General features: G+C 43.8%; 1 protein-coding gene across 1 annotated transcript in view; it reads left to right on the top strand.

Annotated features, from left to right (window-relative positions):
• LOC131259281 (cell adhesion molecule Dscam2) overlaps nucleotides 1-17923 on the top strand; it is a 57308-nt gene that overhangs the window by 32912 nt on the left and 6473 nt on the right. Inside the window, exons 10-14 of the mRNA XM_058260733.1 lie at nucleotides 9514-9633; nucleotides 9710-12068; nucleotides 12144-12310; nucleotides 15081-15278; nucleotides 15548-15721. Coding sequence (XP_058116716.1) covers nucleotides 9514-9633; nucleotides 9710-12068; nucleotides 12144-12310; nucleotides 15081-15278; nucleotides 15548-15721 — 3018 coding nt within the window. The remainder of the gene's footprint in view (nucleotides 1-9513; nucleotides 9634-9709; nucleotides 12069-12143; nucleotides 12311-15080; nucleotides 15279-15547; nucleotides 15722-17923) is intronic.

The raw sequence follows: 17923 nt of genomic DNA, 5'->3' as shown, positions 1-17923 counted from the left end.
TCCACTAAATATATCCCTCCTCCGACGTTCAACTGTTGCGGTATAATGTGTAGTTGTCATTTCTGTTCAGTTCTTCCAATGTTGCTCCCGTTTGAATTCGGTGACGAACCGGCCGACATTTTGAGTACAACGATGGTCAGCTGTGCGGTTGCGAAAGGTGACACACCGCTTGAGATTGAATGGCTTTTCGAGGGGCGCAAGATTACGCAGAGTGATGAGATTTCCATCACGAAAAGTGGTCAGAAGATCAGTATGCTCTCGATCGACTCCGTGCATCCACGGCACGCCGGCAACTACACCTGCCTCGCGAGCAATCGTGCGGGTACTGCAGAGCATACTTCTGAGTTGAAAGTGATCGGTAAAGATAGTACATCATGACGTGCCATTCTATTTTCACTCTTTTACATTATCTACCTGACCTATCTTAAATCCCAAATCATTTCTTCTGGTTCCTTACCACAACAGTCCCCCCAATTCTACTTCCATTCGATTTCGGCGAGGAACCGGCGGATGTGCAAAGCACAACGTCGGTCAATTGTGCAGTAGCTAAAGGTGATCCACCGATTGAAATCAACTGGATGTTCAATGGCAGTAAGATCTTCACTTCCGACGGCATATTGATTACAAAAAGTGGTCAAAAGATTAGCTTTCTCTCCATCGAATCAGTACAAGCCCGGCATGCCGGGAACTATACATGCGTTGCACGTAATCGGGCCGGTTTCGCCGAGCATACATCAGAACTAAAAGTGATGGGTAAAGATAGTACATCGTGACGTGCCATTCTATTTTCCCTCTTTTTCATTAATCCTCCTGTACTATCCAAAATCTAAAATCCCTGCTTTTGGTTCCTTACCACAATAGTCCCCCCAATTCTACTTCCGTTCGATTTCGGTGAGGAACCGGCGGATGTGCAAAGCACAACAACGGTAAGCTGTGCAGTAGCCAAGGGAGATCCTCCTATCGAAATCAACTGGATGTTCAACGGCAGTAAGATCTTCACCTCGGACGGTATCTTAATTACGAAAAGCGGTCAAAAGACAAGTTTTCTCTTGATCGAATCAGTACAAGCCCGACATGCCGGGAACTATACGTGCGTCGCTCGAAACCGCGCTGGTTTCGCGGAGCATACATCGGAACTAAAAGTGATCGGTAAAAGACAGGGATTTTCTCACAAAAAGTATTTTTTAACTCACCTGCCCTATCCTAGTACCTCCGATCCTTCTACCGTTCGAGTTTGGTGAGGAACCGGCCGATATGTCGAGTACAATGACAGTCAGTTGTGCGGTAGCAAAAGGGGACACTCCAATCGAAATCAACTGGATGTTTAATGGTAGCAAAATATTTTCCAACGATGGTATACTTATCACAAAGAGTGGCCAGAAAATTAGTATCCTCTCGATCGAATCCGTGCAGCCGCACCACGCGGGAAACTATACGTGTGTCGCCCGGAACAAGGCCGGATTTGTGGAGCACACGTCGGAGTTAAAAGTGATCGGTAATCGGTGTCTATGTTCATTTAATTTCGTTAATGCCAAACCCTGTCTTCCTCCCCATTCCAATATGTTTACAGTTCCTCCCATACTGTTGCCGTTTGAATTTGGTGACGAACCTTCCGACACTCACAGTACCACGACTGTTAGCTGTGCTGTTGCGAAAGGCGATACGCCGATCGAAATTAACTGGATGTTCAATGGGAGTAAAATCTTTTCCAATGACGGAATAACAATCACGAAAAGTGGACAGAAGATGAGCCTGCTGTACATCGAGTCGGTACAAGCCAGGCACGCCGGAAATTACACCTGTGTCGCGCGAAATAAAGCCGGATTCGTAGAGCATACATCGGAGTTAAAAGTCATCGGTAGGAGAGACTTGTTTGATAGGTTATATTGATGGCATGCTAGATGAATCGTCTGTTTGTGATCCTTTTATCTTCCGTCAAAATCATATCCCGTCCCTGAAATCTCTTCTCTTTGCTAGTGGTGGTTTAGCTTAATTGGTACTCGTTTTGTTCCTCTCAACCTTTCGCTCGAAAGTCACGCCAATTATCATGCCCTTTGAGTTCGGAGATGATCCGTTTGATGTCTACAGTACCACCACGGTAACGTGTGCCGTAACGAAAGGTGACTCGCCCATCGAGCTGATCTGGTTGTTCAACGACTATCGGCTGCGCACCAGTGACGGTGTTCTGATAACGACGAATGGCCAAAAGATAAGCTTCCTCTCTATAGAGTCAGTCCAGCCTCGACACGCTGGAAATTATACCTGTATTGCGAAAAATCTCGCAGGGGAGGCGCAACACTCATCGGAGCTCAAAGTGATGGGTTGGTGGATGGATTATTCAATGTTCAATCTTTCGTTCTATTTCTTCCTGCCATACCTCCTCATTTACACCATGTGTCTCCCTTAGTCATTCCAATCATTATGCCGTTCGATTTCGGTGACGAACCATTCGATATTTACTCTACGACCACCGTCACCTGTGCTGTCACCAAGGGAGACTCACCTATCGAAATTAGTTGGTACTTCAACGCATATCGCCTGCGGACTAACGATGGCGTGTTAATAACCCCCGGAGGGCAACGGGTCAGTATGCTTTCCATAGAGTCGGTTCAACCAAGACACGCCGGTAACTACACCTGCATCGCAAAGAATCCTGCCGGCGAAGCGAAGCACTCTGCAGAACTGATGGTTATGGGTGAGCCGAGGCGAAATTACTTTTATGCCGTGGCAGATATATTTATCCTTCCGTCCCAATTCTTGAAGCAATCACAAATACGCAACAAATGAGAATCCAAAGTCTATTTATTTCCGTCGTGTAGCTGAGGTTAACCATTTTCTATTCTGTTTGTTTCATAGTGCTTCCCATTATACTTCCATTCGAGTTTGGTGAGGAACCGTTTGATATATACAGCGCCACCACTGTTAGTTGTGTCGTGACGAAGGGCGACCTTCCCATCGAAATCTTATGGCTTTTCAATGATCGCCAGATTCGTACTGGCGACGGGGTACTGATTACAAAAAGTGGGCACCGTATCAGTATGCTTTCGATTGAGTCGGTTCAACCGCGCCATGCTGGTAACTACAGCTGTGTAGCGAGCAATCAGGCCGGTACAGCCGAATACGCTACCACCCTGAATGTTATGGGTTAGTCGGTGATATTTAAGTTTGCAGTTTTATTCCATTTATGTTTTCCCTGCCCTAATCTTCATTGACATCTTATTCCAATGCTTCCCGTTCTGAAGTTCTTCCCATAATCCACCCGTTCGAGTTCGGAGAGGAACCGTTTGACATCTACAGCGCGGTGACGGTTAGTTGTACCGTCACAAAAGGTGATCTTCCGATTGAAATAAGTTGGGCGTTCAATGGGCGTATGATCTACACCAGCGATGGTATTCATATTACCAAAAGTGGACAGCGAAGCAGTCTATTATCTATCGAATCTGTGCAACCTCGCCACGCTGGAAATTACATATGTGTCGCACGCAATCCGGCCGGCACCGTGGAGCATGGTTCCGAGCTGATCGTTATAGGTTAGCCGATGAGTTGTTTTTAATGCGTTATTCTTTTCATCGTTCTTCATTCCTAAACTTCCTTACTGGTCTTCTGCTGAAAGTTGTCCCCTACATTATGCCGTTTGAATTCGGAGATGAACCGTTTGACACGTCCAGCATGACAACGGTCAGCTGTGCGGTGACAAAGGGTGATATGCCGATCGAAATATTCTGGTCGTTCAATGGGCAACCGTTGTACACGACCAGCGAAGATGGCGTCATCATCACCAAGAGTGGCCACCGGGTGAGCATGCTTACGATTGAGTCGGTGAACTCGAGACACGCGGGAAACTATACCTGTTTGGCGCGAAACCAGGCCGGTGAAGTGCGCCACACGTCGCAATTGAATGTGTTGGGTTAGGTTCAGCTTTATATTGCAGATATTTATACAAGTCCCTTTCTCCCTCTATACATCGTTCCATCTTCAGTACCACCTTCAATAACACCATTTTTCTTCGGAGAGGAACCACTGAATTCCGGCGAAAGTACCGCCGTTAACTGTATGGTCTTTAAGGGTGACGCCCCGTTAGAAATTCGATGGTATTTCAATGGAAATCAGCTTCCAACGAATGAGAATGGGATTGTGATAGCGCGAATGTCGGAGCGACTCAGTTCGCTCAGTATTGATCCGATTGGGGACTTCAACCGTGGAACATACGAATGTCGGGCCAAGAATCGTGCTGGTGAAGCCATCCAGTCAGCTGAATTAGTCATAAACGGTACTCTCTAGAGTAGATGTCTGATTTTAGGTTTTATTTGTTTGCTTATTTTATTCCTGATTCCCATCCTGGTTCCAAACTTCGCCAGTCGTGCCAACGATCATGCACTTCAGTTTTGGAGAAGAAATCCTTAACACAGGTGACAGTGCCGCTGTTAACTGTATGATCGCAAAAGGTGACGCGCCATTCGAAATTCGATGGTATTTCAATGGAAATCAGCTTCCAACCAATGAGAATGGGATTGTGATAGCGCGAATGTCGGAGCGACTCAGCTCGCTCAGTATTGATCCGATCGGAGACTTCAACCGTGGAACATACGAATGTCGGGCTAAGAATCGTGCCGGCGAAGCTGTACAATCAGCGGAACTAGTGATAAACGGTATCTTTTCGAGCATTTTCTTTTTCCTACTTTAATTGCGGTTTCCTTTTCCATTTCCCACGCTTTATATTCGAATTTCTCCCAGTTGTTCCAACGATCATGCAGTTTAGTTTTGGAGAGGAAATCCTCAACACTGGTGACAGTGTCGCCGTCAACTGTATGGTCGTAAAAGGGGACTCTCCATTGGAGATTCGTTGGTACTTGAACAACGTCCCAATATCGTCAGAGAACGAGGGCATCATGGTAGTAAAACTCTCCGAAAAGCTTAGTTCACTGAGTATCAATTCGATCGAGCCCCAACATCGAGGGGTTTACGAGTGCCGTGTAAAAAATAAGGCTGGCGAAGCTACTTCCAACACCGAGTTGGTGATCAATGGTTTGTGCACACATTTCTTAGAGGTTAATGTTAGTTTGTTTTCTTTGGTTCTCCTCATACTCCTCCTTCAATTTGACTTTTCTCGAATACCGTGAACTCTGCCATCTCTCAAGCCCTGCCGGTTATAAATCCATTCCATTTCGAGGACCATGTCGATTCGGAGGAAAGCGTCCAGGTAACATGCCACGTCTCAAAAGGTGATCTTCCGATCGAGATCGGTTGGCTGTTCAATGGAAAACCGATGCGCATTAGTTCCAACATTGAAATCACCTCAATTGGCAAACGTTCAAGCTCGTTGAACATTCCGTCGGTAGGCGCCGGCCATTCTGGAGTGTACACTTGCATTGCGAGGAATATCGCCGGGAGCCGCAACCAGTCGGCTGAACTGTTCGTCAATGGTACGGGTTGTGAGCTGTAGCTAACCGCAACTGCATGTTGGATTTTGTTTTTCGTTAACTCCAGTCCGGTGTCCTTTAAATGCATGAATGATCTTACCCTGCGTATACCATATCATTTAAATTATTCGTACACGTTTATTTTTGTTTATTTTCGCCACGTTGGTTGGCACTAGTACTTCCGAAAATATTCCCTTTCTCCTTCGGCGAGGAGCCATCGTACATCGAGAGCTTCGTGACGGTGCAGTGTGCTGTGACCATTGGCGACCTACCGATCGACATCGAGTGGCTGCACGACGGGCGACTCGTATCGAAGGCCAACGACTACGGCGTGTCGATTGTGCACTCGGGTCGACGCGTTAGTACGTTAACGATCGAATCGATACGAGATCACCACGCTGGCAATTACACCTGCCGGGCACAAAATCGGGCTGGCATTGTTGAGCAGTCTACCGAACTGATTGTGAACGGTTTGTGATATTGACCACTGCTAATGATATGGAAACTTTCCTTTCCCCTTTTCAACTTTTCTCCCCCTGCACCTATCGGTTCTCCCCACTGCGCGTCTGGTGAATAGTTCCTCCGAAAATATTTCCCTTCAGTTTTGGCGAAGAACCGATGAACGAGGGTGATTCCGGCTCAATCCAGTGCAATGTACCGTCGGGTGATCTTCCCATCGGTATCCGTTGGTATTTCAATGACGCGTTGATTGAGGATCCTGCCACAACGATCACCAATATTGGCAAGCGAGCCAAGGCGCTCACTATCGACTCAGTGACGGCTCGGCATGCAGGAAACTATACTTGTGAGGCATCAAATATGGCCGATGTAGTACAGTTTAGTGCCGCACTATTGGTAAACGGTAGGCGATTGTGTGACGATAATTCATATTATGTTCACTCTTTGACTTTATCCACATATCCCATTCCACCCAGACCGATCCCAGTCAGGTTTTCTAAAATGATGAAATTCTTCGCCTGGCATATTGGAATATAGTGTAGTTAATAATAATAATGCATAATATAATTATGTATCAGCTTAAAAGATAAACATCAGCGAATCCAAGATAACTTCGGATTCCATATTGGCGAGCTAGTCATGAGTCCATATCCTGCCATACTTTCATGTGGATTTTATTTTCTCTTAGTACCCCCTAAGATTGCTCCCTTCACGTTTGGTGAGGATCCGATGAACTATGGTGAATCAGCATCCGTCTCCTGCAACATAATTTCTGGTGATTTGCCCATCGAGATCGAATGGTTTTTTAAAGGCAAACCTCTCACTAAATACCACCATTTAGATAGGCTTAATATAGCCGACTTTGGCAAACGTACCAAAGCCCTGTCGATCGACGGTGTTGATGAACGGTACGCGGGAGTGTATAGCTGCAAGGCAACAAATGTGGCCAGCTCCGTGGAATACGAAAACGAACTGATAGTGAACGGTAATCAGCAATGAAGGCTCCTTAGACACAGCTTATTTACTTTGTTAAGTTCCGCCTTTTCCTTCACTTCCTCAACTTTTCAATTATACTGGCGCAATTAACTAGCTTAGGGAAAAACATCGTTGTTTCGATTTATAAGAACCAATGCCTTTACTTTTGCTTTTAGTTCCGCCCAAAATAGCACCGTTCACCTTTGGTGACGAACCGCTCAATTATGGTGACTCGGCGCTCATTTACTGCAGCATAACGTCTGGGGACTTCCCAATCAAAATCCAATGGTACCTGAACGAGATCGCTGTCGATCAACTCGATCCGTTCTACAACATCAACCAGGCGGACTTTGGCAAAAAAGCTAAAGCCCTGTCGATCGATGGCGTCAACGAGCGCCACGTCGGGAACTACACGTGCCGGGCTACGAATCACGCCGAAGTTACGTCCTTTTCAGCGGTGCTTAACGTCAACGGTTAGACACCATGGCTTGCAATTCTATTTTGTTTTGTTCATTTTTACCTTCCACTTCCACCATCATTTTCTTGTTTTCTTCTCACAAAAAGGTTGATAGAAGTGTTTTTTTCAAATGTTTTTTTAAAGCTCCGCCAAAGATCGCCCCATTTGTTTTTGGTGAGGACGCACTTAACTATGGCGATTCTGCATCCGTTCAGTGCAGCGTCATATCCGGCGATATGCCAATCATGATCGAATGGTACTTCAACGGTGCTTCCATTTCGGAAGCGTCGTTTAGTGAGAGCGTCAGCATCGCGGACTTTGGGAAACGCACCAAAGCCCTGGCAATCGATGGCGTTGATGAACGATATGCTGGAAACTACACCTGCCGGGCCACTAATCGCGCTAGTTCGGCTTCCCACACTGCTGAGCTTATAGTGAATGGTTTGAGATAGTTTTACCCTGCGCTAAATGGTGTTTTTGTTTTGCTCTTGTACCTCTTCTTCCCATGTTCCTTTGCCAACGTCCTTTCCCCGGGTGCGTTAACACACCCCACCGGTTCTCCTTTCCGATTTGTAGTCCCACCAAAAATACTTCCGTTCAGCTTTGGGGCGGATCCTATGAATCACGGTGATTCGGCGTCGATCCAGTGTAGCGTAATCTCGGGAGATTTCCCCATTACGATTGACTGGCTGTACGATGGGCGTGCGATCAGTACCATCGACAGTTTGCACGGCATAACAGCGTTAGCCTTCGGGAAGCGCGCCAAAGCGCTCAGCATTGAAGGCATCACCGGTGGTCACGCTGGAAACTACACATGCCGTGCGACTAATGTAGCCGGAGTCGTGGAACACACGGAACAACTGATTGTGAATGGTACAGCGTAGTTTCTTCCCGGCACCCCTTAGATCTAACTTCTGGCTCCCTTTTTTCGGTTTCTCTTTTCTGTTTTCCCCCTTTTCCGACTTACAGTACCTCCCAAGATATCCCTCCTGTACACGGGCGACAATCCGACGTTCGTCGACGAGTTCTTGCAGATCATCTGCACCGTCGTGCACGGTGATCTGCCGGTCAACTTTGAATGGCTGTTCAACGGTGAAGTGAACCTACACACCAAGCACGTTCCCGGCATACGCATCGAAACCCGGAAGCGGGCCAGCACGTTGAGCATCGAGGCCGTGCGCGGTGATCATGCTGGAAACTATAGTTGCCATGCCAGAAATGAAGCTGATACGGCACAGGCCACAGTTGAATTAAATGTCAAGGGTTTGTTCTGGATTTCTTCTTACAGTTGTTGGCACTGCGGAACCTAGAAACCATCCTCTATCAGTTGTGTCCCTTTACTTGTTTGGTTAAGTTCTTTTTTTATTTTCAATGTTTCAAAATCTTTTTGAGTGCTTTGTAACGATAAACTCTAAACTTCGGGGATGAAACAGAAGTGTGGAAAATCTTTTCAAAAATACCAAAAGTTTGAAGTAACAAGTTGCAGGGACACTGTGAACCCACACGACGTTGTACACACTATTTCGCCGCAAAAAAGTGCTTTCGCTATCCTCTCCACAAATCCCACGAAAATCCTATCCCACCTAGAAAGCACTTCACTCTTCGCTGTCAAATATCTGAGCACAGGGCGTATTCGGGGCTGTCCTACTTCCCATCCCAATCAACTCTATTCCACATCCTGCTTCCTTGATTTTTATTTTGTAGTTGAGAGTACATTTCGAATGCATCTCCGTAATTGCGCGCTTACGGTAGAGCTGACGCATTCGCAATCGTGCTATTTGTGCATGCTTTTCCCCTACCATCCCTTTTTTTAGTTGTCCCAATTATTGCTTTGGTTTGTTTAAAACGACCCACAATGTGCCACATTTGGTGCATGAAAGATGTTGCAAATGACGAGAAGAGATTGATGAGTGCGAAAAGAACTGTGATTTTCTATTCTAATAACTAATCAAATTCTTCTGAATTCATGTAATACTTCTTGAATGAGTAAATAGAATTTTATGGTTACAAACTAAGCTCAGCCGCACATGCTTTTCTCTCCAATGGCGCGATTGGAAGGAATAGCGAATCATCTTGAAATGCAACATCGATTCATTTTCAACCAAACTAATGCACGTGGGAAAGAAGAGGAAGGTCAATACTAATTCATCTTTTCTAATTTCACCCGCGCGACATAATGCTTTTGATTGGCAAAACAAACAGTACCTCCCAGGTGGATTCTGGAGCCTACTGACAAAGCGTTTGCCCAAGGTTCGAATGCCAAAGTTGAATGTAAAGCAGATGGTTTCCCGAAACCACAGGTGACCTGGAAGAAAGCAGTGGGTAAGTTTTCGTTCCGTAACTAGTTTAAAACTGAACCGAGCATGATTACCGTTCTAATTTGCTTTCCTCTACTTAGGTGATACTCCTGGAGAGTACAAGGATCTGCGCTCGAACGATTCCAGCATTCGCGTAGAGGAAGGCTCACTGTTTATCCAGAATATTCAAAAATCGAACGAAGGCTACTATTTGTGCGAGGCAATCAACGGTATCGGATCTGGATTGAGTGCGGTTACTTTGATCACCGTCCAGGCGCCGCCAGAGTTTGTGGAAAAGTTGCGCAATCAAACGGCACGACGTGGAGAACCGACCGTCCTGCAGTGCGAAGCGAAGGGGGAAAAACCGATCGGCATTCTGTGGAACATGAACAACATTCGTTTAGATCCGAAGTCGGACAACCGCTATACCATTCGTGAGGAAATCTTGCCCAATGGAGTGACTTCGAGCCTGTCCATTAAGCGCACGGAACGCAGCGATTCGGCGCTGTTCACTTGTATGGCCACGAACGCGTTCGGAAGCGACGATACGAGCATCAACATGATCATCCAGGAGCCATCAGAGATGCCGTACGCACTAAAGGTGCTGGACAAGTCGGGACGTACTGTGCAGCTGAGTTGGGCCAAGCCGTACGATGGAAACTCACCGCTGAAACGGTATATCATAGAATTCAAGCGGTCTCGTGGATCATGGGAAAATGATATTGATCGTGTGATCGTCCCTGGTGATACCAATGAGGCGCAAGTGCAGAAGCTGAGCCCGGCAACAACATACAATATCCGAATCGTAGCGGAGAACGAAATCGGTGTATCGGATCCTTCGGATGTGGTCACGATCATCACGGCTGAGGAGGCACCTTCGGGTAAACCACAGGCTATCAAGGTGGAACCAATCAATCAAACAACCCTGCGCGTAAGCTGGAAGGCACCACCGCGCGCCGAATGGAACGGCGATATCTTGGGATACTACGTCGGCTTCAAGCAAACATCCGTGAACTCGTCGTTCATTTATGAGACCGTCAACTACTCGCTTGAAGGAGGTGAAGGCAAGGAACATAGCCTGGAGATCAACAACTTGAAGACGTACACGCAATACTCGATCGTCATTCAGACTTTCAACAAGGTAGGTGCCGGACCGATGAGCGACGAAGAGAAGCAGTACACCGCCGAGGGCACACCCGACCAACCACCAAGTGATACGATGTGCACGACATTGACCTCGCAAACCATCCGCGTGTCTTGGGTGAGTCCACCATTGGAGTCAGCAAATGGCGTTATCAAAGGCTACAAGGTAGTGTACGCTCCGAGTGACCTCTGGAACGACGACAAAAACAAGGACTACAAGAAGACTGCTTCAAGCGACACTGTGCTGCATGGTTTGAAGAAATACACCAACTACACAATGCAGGTACTGGCCACCACATCAGGTGGCGATGGTGTACGTAGTGCTCCAATCCATTGTCAAACGGAACAGGACGTACCGGAGGCCCCAACTGCCGTCAAGGCACTGGTTATGTCGGAGGGTTCGATTCTTGTTTCCTGGCAGCCACCGGCGCAACCGAATGGCTTGATCTTGCAGTACACCGTCTACATCAAGAGCGGCGATCAAGAACCCAAGAGCCACAAGGTGCCATCGTACCAGATGAGCTACGAGGCTTCGGGATTGGAGAAAAACCAAAAATACGAGTTCTGGGTTACCGCATCCACCACGATCGGCGAAGGACAATCGTCCAAGACACTTTCGGCCATGCCGAGCGACAAGGTACCGGCGAAGATCGCATCATTCGACGATAAATTTACTGCCACCTTCAAGGAAGACGCCAAGCTGCCGTGTTTGGCCGTCGGTTCTCCGACTCCCGATATTACATGGAAGATCAAGGGTGTAGAGTTTGTACCCAACGAACGAATCCGTCAGCTGCCGGAAGGATCACTTTTCATTAAGGACGTCATTCGCCAGGACGCTGGTGACTATACCTGTACGGCTGAAAACTCGATCGCCAAGGATTCCATCACGCACCGGCTTATCGTATTGGCCCCTCCGCAGTCCCCACAACTAACCCTAACGGCTACGACCACGGATTCGCTGTCAGTAAAACTGAAGCCTCATGAATCCGACACTGCGCCTCTGCAGGGATACACGCTCCACTACAAACCAGAGTTTGGAGAGTGGGAAACGATTGATGTCGCACTCGAGGCCCCGAAGTATACCATCGAAAAGCTGTTTTGCGGCTCGCGCTACCAGGTTTATGCTACCGCTTACAATACCATTGGCGCCGGAGAACCATCCGACATTCTGAATACACGCACGAAAGGCTCGAAACCACTGTTGCCAGAAAAATCTCGCTTCATCGAAGTTTCATCGAACTCGATCACGCTGCATCTACCGGCCTGGAAGGATGGTGGCTGTCGCATGTCGCATTTTGTTGTTGAACACAAAAAGAAGTATGTGAAAGCTTCGCGACTTTAAGATTTGGCATGACTAACGAGTCATTTCTTTTCTTTTCCATTGAATAACAGGGATCAAATTGACTGGAACCAGATTTCCAACAATGTGAAGCCAGGCGGAAACTTTGTAGTACTAGATCTTGAACCGGCAACATGGTATAACCTTCGTGTGACCGCACATAATAATGCTGGGTTTACCGTGGCCGAATATGAATTTGCTACCCTCACCATAACCGGAGGTAAGTGATTAGGGTTTTGTATTTCGTTAAAATTGATTCTCTGCTTTATTGAAGATAAACAAAATGGAAGAAAACTGAGCTTGTTTGGTTCACTTTTAAACCAATTCATTTTTTTATTTCAACACATTCAGGTTTTACATTGTTTACTTTTGTTCTTGAACCAGGAAGGACGCTTGGACTATATAACTTGCCATAAACAGCAATACTTTATATCAGGGGTCGGCACATCTTTCACAAAAGAAACCAGATTATGCAAAAATGTCTCCAACCACCACGGGTCATTTACATCAGGCGATATTTCATTGTTTTTTAATTACGGAAAATATTACGGCTTTTAAGCCAAATAAAATCAGTTGCCGACCCTCAACCGATCTTATACTGTTTTGTTTTTTAAGGAAAATACTGAGTTTTGAATTTCAAATTAATCATCGCTCAAAATCATCCTCATCGTTCATGTTATTGTTTGCTGCAGTTGCACTTTTTTATATTCTTTTTGTTTTGTTGCGCTCTGGTTACTTTATTGACAATTTGATTTGAATCATTGAAAATTTTCATTTATCTTTCTATAATTATAATATCTTTTAAGTTAAGAAAATACAGTTCGTAAAAAACTTACATGAAATCGTTAAATTAAGATGCAAAATAGCTAAGAACGAATGTAAACTAAAGGTTACATAACGGATGGTGGATGTTTGATCGTTACGTTTTCTATTTTGCATCATATAAACGTACAGCACATACAAAGTAATCGTAAGCATAATTCATAATTTGTTCTCCTTTTCGTTTGTGATGGGAAATTAAACACAAACGTCTCCATAAATCTCTGAAACAACCATCAGAAAGCATATAAAAAGAGTACCAAAGATTTAACATTCTGCAAGTAGAGTCTTGAAAAACTAATAAACAATTATTATTCAATCGATTTATGCACAAGCAGAACGAACGATTTGATAAACCTTTATCACGTTTTAGAACGGAAAAAACTACCATAAGTGAAAAAGGAAGCACTAAATGTATATACTGTATCAGCCGCACGAAGTCAAACAACAATCGAAAGCGATCGTAATTTGTATATACATTTTGTGTCTGTAAATAGTCAGGTTCCAGTAAGCAATACAAGTTATCTCACTAAAACGGCCAACACCTGCTTGTTGAAACACTGTGTATCATTTAATAAAAAACAAACAATCGCATTTAAAATACAATTTTGAATCAAAAAAGGATTCGTTTGAGTAGCTTAAAATTTGGTAAGAGGTGATTGTGAGTGTGTGTCACAAGGATAGCTTTAGTCGTGGTAATTAATTACAAACTTTGCTGCCCCTCCTATTCCCCTTTAGTCATTGTCAATCACTTTCGCCAAACTTACGTAATATCTCCCAGTAAAAGATTCTCACTCGTTCACTTATCATAGTTTCAGCAAACCTAACGCAAAAGATTCTCATGCATTTTATTTTCATTTCAATTGCGTTTAATTTAGTTTCTGTTGTTTATGTTTGTTTTTGTTCTGAACTCGGCGAACTCAATCTGGAATTGGATCGAAAGAAACAATATTTGAGCCGAATTCGCCGGTTACTATTTTATTATGTGTGCGTTAGAGAATAATAAGTTTTGTGTAGCAGTTCTAGTAAAGGTGGATCGAGTCAAGAGCATTTTTTATTTGATTAACGTACCTGCTATATCATTCATTCATCATCAATCACTAAACGGAATACTCTTGTGCTTTTACAATATGCAATTTATCGCGTAACTTTCGTAGGTTTGTACCTGTTTTTCATTCCTAGCCCTTTTCTTATATCGTTAGTTGTTAAATATGCACACCGTTTATTTGTTAGACCTTTTGACTGATCACATCAAATGGCTTAGATTTGGTCACCGTTTCCTGTAAGTTTATTTTTTTACCAAAACCTTTACCTTTTTGTAGTGGTTATTAAAATAATATTGTTCTATCTGAACATAGTGTAATTTGTTTAATAGCTCGATGTCTAACTTATTTTGATTTTTTGTAGAAAGGTGTATTACTGTAGCTGCGTTTGACGTTATACTCATTTTATTTTTGCTTGAACAGCACACGCACACTCTTTAACTCGTTCTCAAACAAACAGTTAAGCGTTTAGAAACGTGACAAGTTTTTAATGCCACTTACCTATCAAAAAACGGGACAACCGTCTTTAATCTGGTTGTAGGAAGTATTCGATACAATTCAATCTAATCATTTTTTTAATTGTCTCCAACGAACAAATGGAAGTTAAATGAACAAAGTAATCAAAAGAACAGAAAAAGAAACTAACTTATTAATGTATCCCTTAAATCTCTCTCTCTTCTTTCTCTCTTTCTGATTGGTTGTTTCAGGGACTATCGCACCCACTCGCGATATACCCGAGTTAACGGCTGAGGACACGATCCGTATCATCCTTTCCAATTTGAACTTAGTAGTGCCAGTCGTAGCCGCTTTACTTGTTATTATAATTGCGATTATTGTTATATGTATTCTGCGTAGCAAGGGCAACACTAGCAAAGGTATACTGACTTTTGGAATCTCTTTTTCTTTTCTTTTTTCTCTTTTTCTCTTTCTCTTTTAATCGTTCCTTCCTCTTCCCTCCCCCCTACGAATGGTATTACAAAATCTGTTCGATTTTCGTTGCTGTACGCGCGGATCGGTCGATTTTATCAATTCATTAATATAAATATTGCTAAAATTTTCATGAAAATCGACCGCAACACCAACAAAACAAACAATAACACCACATCAATAAATTGCGACGCAATGTAGGCACTATTGCGCCGAGCTTCGGTTCCGCACAACCAGGCAGCATGTATCCGCCATGGATTCCGCACTGGATTGACCTGAACGTCATGGTACCGCTGATCGCGACCGTGATCGTGGTGGCAGTAGGTGTGCTGGTCATTTGCGTGGCAATCTCCCGACGCCGAGACGACGATCCCCGATGCGGACCGAAGGATGTATACTGTAGGTTTCAAGCTGTTATTGTTTGTGGAGTTGAGTGTTTGGGTACCTGTACCTCCGGTTTTCCTATGGCCGCAACGACGATTTGCCGATATTCACGGACGGTTTAGCACGGAGGCCATGTTGGGCTCCTGTGATGTGCCCAACGATGTACCACAAACACAATTCCCATCCCATTTCCTGTGTAGCAATTTTGCAGTAGCGAATGTAGCGTTGTGTTCTCGAATAATGTTTGTTATTTTAACCTACCCACCCCATGTCCTCCGCGACAGACGATGTCGTGTACAACCAGTCGATGGGACCGGCAGGTGCTGCCACTCTGGACAAGAGACGCCCGGACATTCGCGATGAGCTTGGCTACATTGCACCACCGAACCGGAAGTTGCCACCCGTCCCAGGATCTAACTATAATACCTGTGACCGAGTGAAGCGAGGAACCGTTATCAGTAAGTATAGGGATTGTTCATTGAAAACAATAGGATTGGGTAGTCGGTTGATGGTTGAGGTTATTCCCAATCCTCAATATTTATAGAAACTTTGTATCAACAGTAAACGTAAGTATATCAAAGAAACAGGTGTGACCCTTAAACAAATTTGACTATTACTTTAAATGTTCTCTTCTTGCTGTAATCCATTTTACGTTGCTAATTGCTTATTATAAATGTAATTTCAAGTAGCAAAGATTTCCGTTACCTAAACAATCATAGTTTTCTTAATGTAGGCTTCTTCTGAATTTTGTTTCTGGTCTTAATGTATTAGTGCTTTTGCATTAATAGTTTTTTTTTTAAATGTTTAGAATGTTCCTAGAGCTATTTTTAAAAGTTTATCAGATTTATATGTTTTAATTGAAAAACATACAGTCGGCCGCAATATTCAGTATACATCCAAACCAGCACTGGTTGTTCTTCTATAACTCGCGCAAACATTGACCTAATTTAATTTCAAAGCAAATTATCAGACAAATAGCAAATTTATCAGACAAAAGAAGTATGCACTTTCTTTATACATAACTTCTATGCATTTTTTGTAATAAAATAATAAGTGAAAAAAGGCCATTTTCACCAATCATGCATAACTGAGCATACAGTTCTGTGTACATAATAATCTGAGGCCTCAAGTGTGGTCAAATTAAAAAAAACATTTAGTTAGAATTTCGTATGATTTCTTTTGGTATCCAGTACTGCCTGCAACCAATTCGGCATCGATTCTACTGATTTTTTTATCACCAACGACTTTTACCACCAACTTTATACTATTCCATGTACCCTGCAACGCGATTTTCAGTTCTCGTTTATACCTTGACATTCGATCATTGTTTTTCGATCACCACCCTAAATGTGCCATGGGATTGAAGTCCATTCATCCGGGGAAGTATTTTGAGTGACTTAAGGACATTATACGATGCCAGTACCGCACGACGTAACAAGTGAGGTTTGTATCATTGCCCTACTGGAGACAGTAGTCACAAAGTAAAATTATTTTTTTAACGATGGGTTATTGGTCATGTCTCAGATTATTCAAATAACTCATTTGTCTATGATGGTTTCTCTAAACTACATAGTTTACGTTCTACTAGCTGCCATTGAAATTAATAGCAAAACGCAGTCTTTAGCGTGTTTGACTGTTAGGGTGAATCTGTGGCATCGAAGCAGGTTGCTACCAAATCATCTGCCTATTTTATGCCTCGAATAGATCGGTTTAAGACTATTCGATGAACAAAACGTTTTATTTGAACTCTTTTGACATCACAACATGCTTCATTTCCAAATCACAGTTCCTTCATCATGTACACTTTTCGACACAAAGGTTTTTTTTAAGTAATTCGACATCGTAAAGTATTTTTGTGAGCAATTCCTCAGTTGATGTTATCACTGACGTACCTTCTAAGAGTGTCAAGTAATTTCTAGACCTGTTTCGGAATACTTTTCGGAATTAAGGATTCATTCTTAGGCTTCGAGCTATTCCTCGTACGTGGACTGTTATAAAAATCAATTTTGTCATCTGTTGGTAATGTTTTTATGTGTCCCTTTATTTTTCATTTGTTCACCTCTGTCAGTATTACAAATCGTGACCATTTGACCGCTAGTGCTAGTCTCCGTAACAACTTTGCGTGGAAATCATATCGATATCTTTGGTACAAGTTGCAATAGCCGTTTAGGTCCCACTTGGGTAAAAAAAAAGATGCCAAAGTGCCTACCTTACAGATTGTCTAGGCTCCTGAATGGTCAAACTACTAAATAAACATTTGAGGGTATTACAATTGGGAGCGCGGAAACGATACACTTCTCGACACTGCCCCATACAAAAGGTAAACAACACTTTGAAAAAAGCGAAAAAATGGCTGGCCGTCTCGACGATCCAAAACGACGCCACCTACGTGTCGAGACGATGCGCGGAAACGAAACGACGCGGCTAGCCATTTTTTTCGCTTTTTTCAAAGGTGTTGTTTACCTTTTGTATGGGACCGCGACGAGAAATCTGACAGTTCGTATCGTTTCCGCGCTCCCAATTAAAATACCCTCAATTGTTTGGCACATTCTAAAGTTCCTGTAGTCAAGTTATGCTTAGTAAAGATGAAGGTTCAAATTTGCGATGCTGTTTTTACAAATTATTTTTTTTTATAAAAATAGGAACTACTTTTTACTGCA

The sequence above is a fragment of the Anopheles coustani genome, chromosome 3 (genome assembly GCF_943734705.1).
Source record: "Anopheles coustani chromosome 3, idAnoCousDA_361_x.2, whole genome shotgun sequence".
NCBI classification, from domain to species: Eukaryota; Metazoa; Arthropoda; class Insecta; order Diptera; family Culicidae; genus Anopheles; species Anopheles coustani.
Note: the sequence above shows the minus strand (reverse complement) of the source record. Positions and strands in the feature narration are given on the sequence as shown.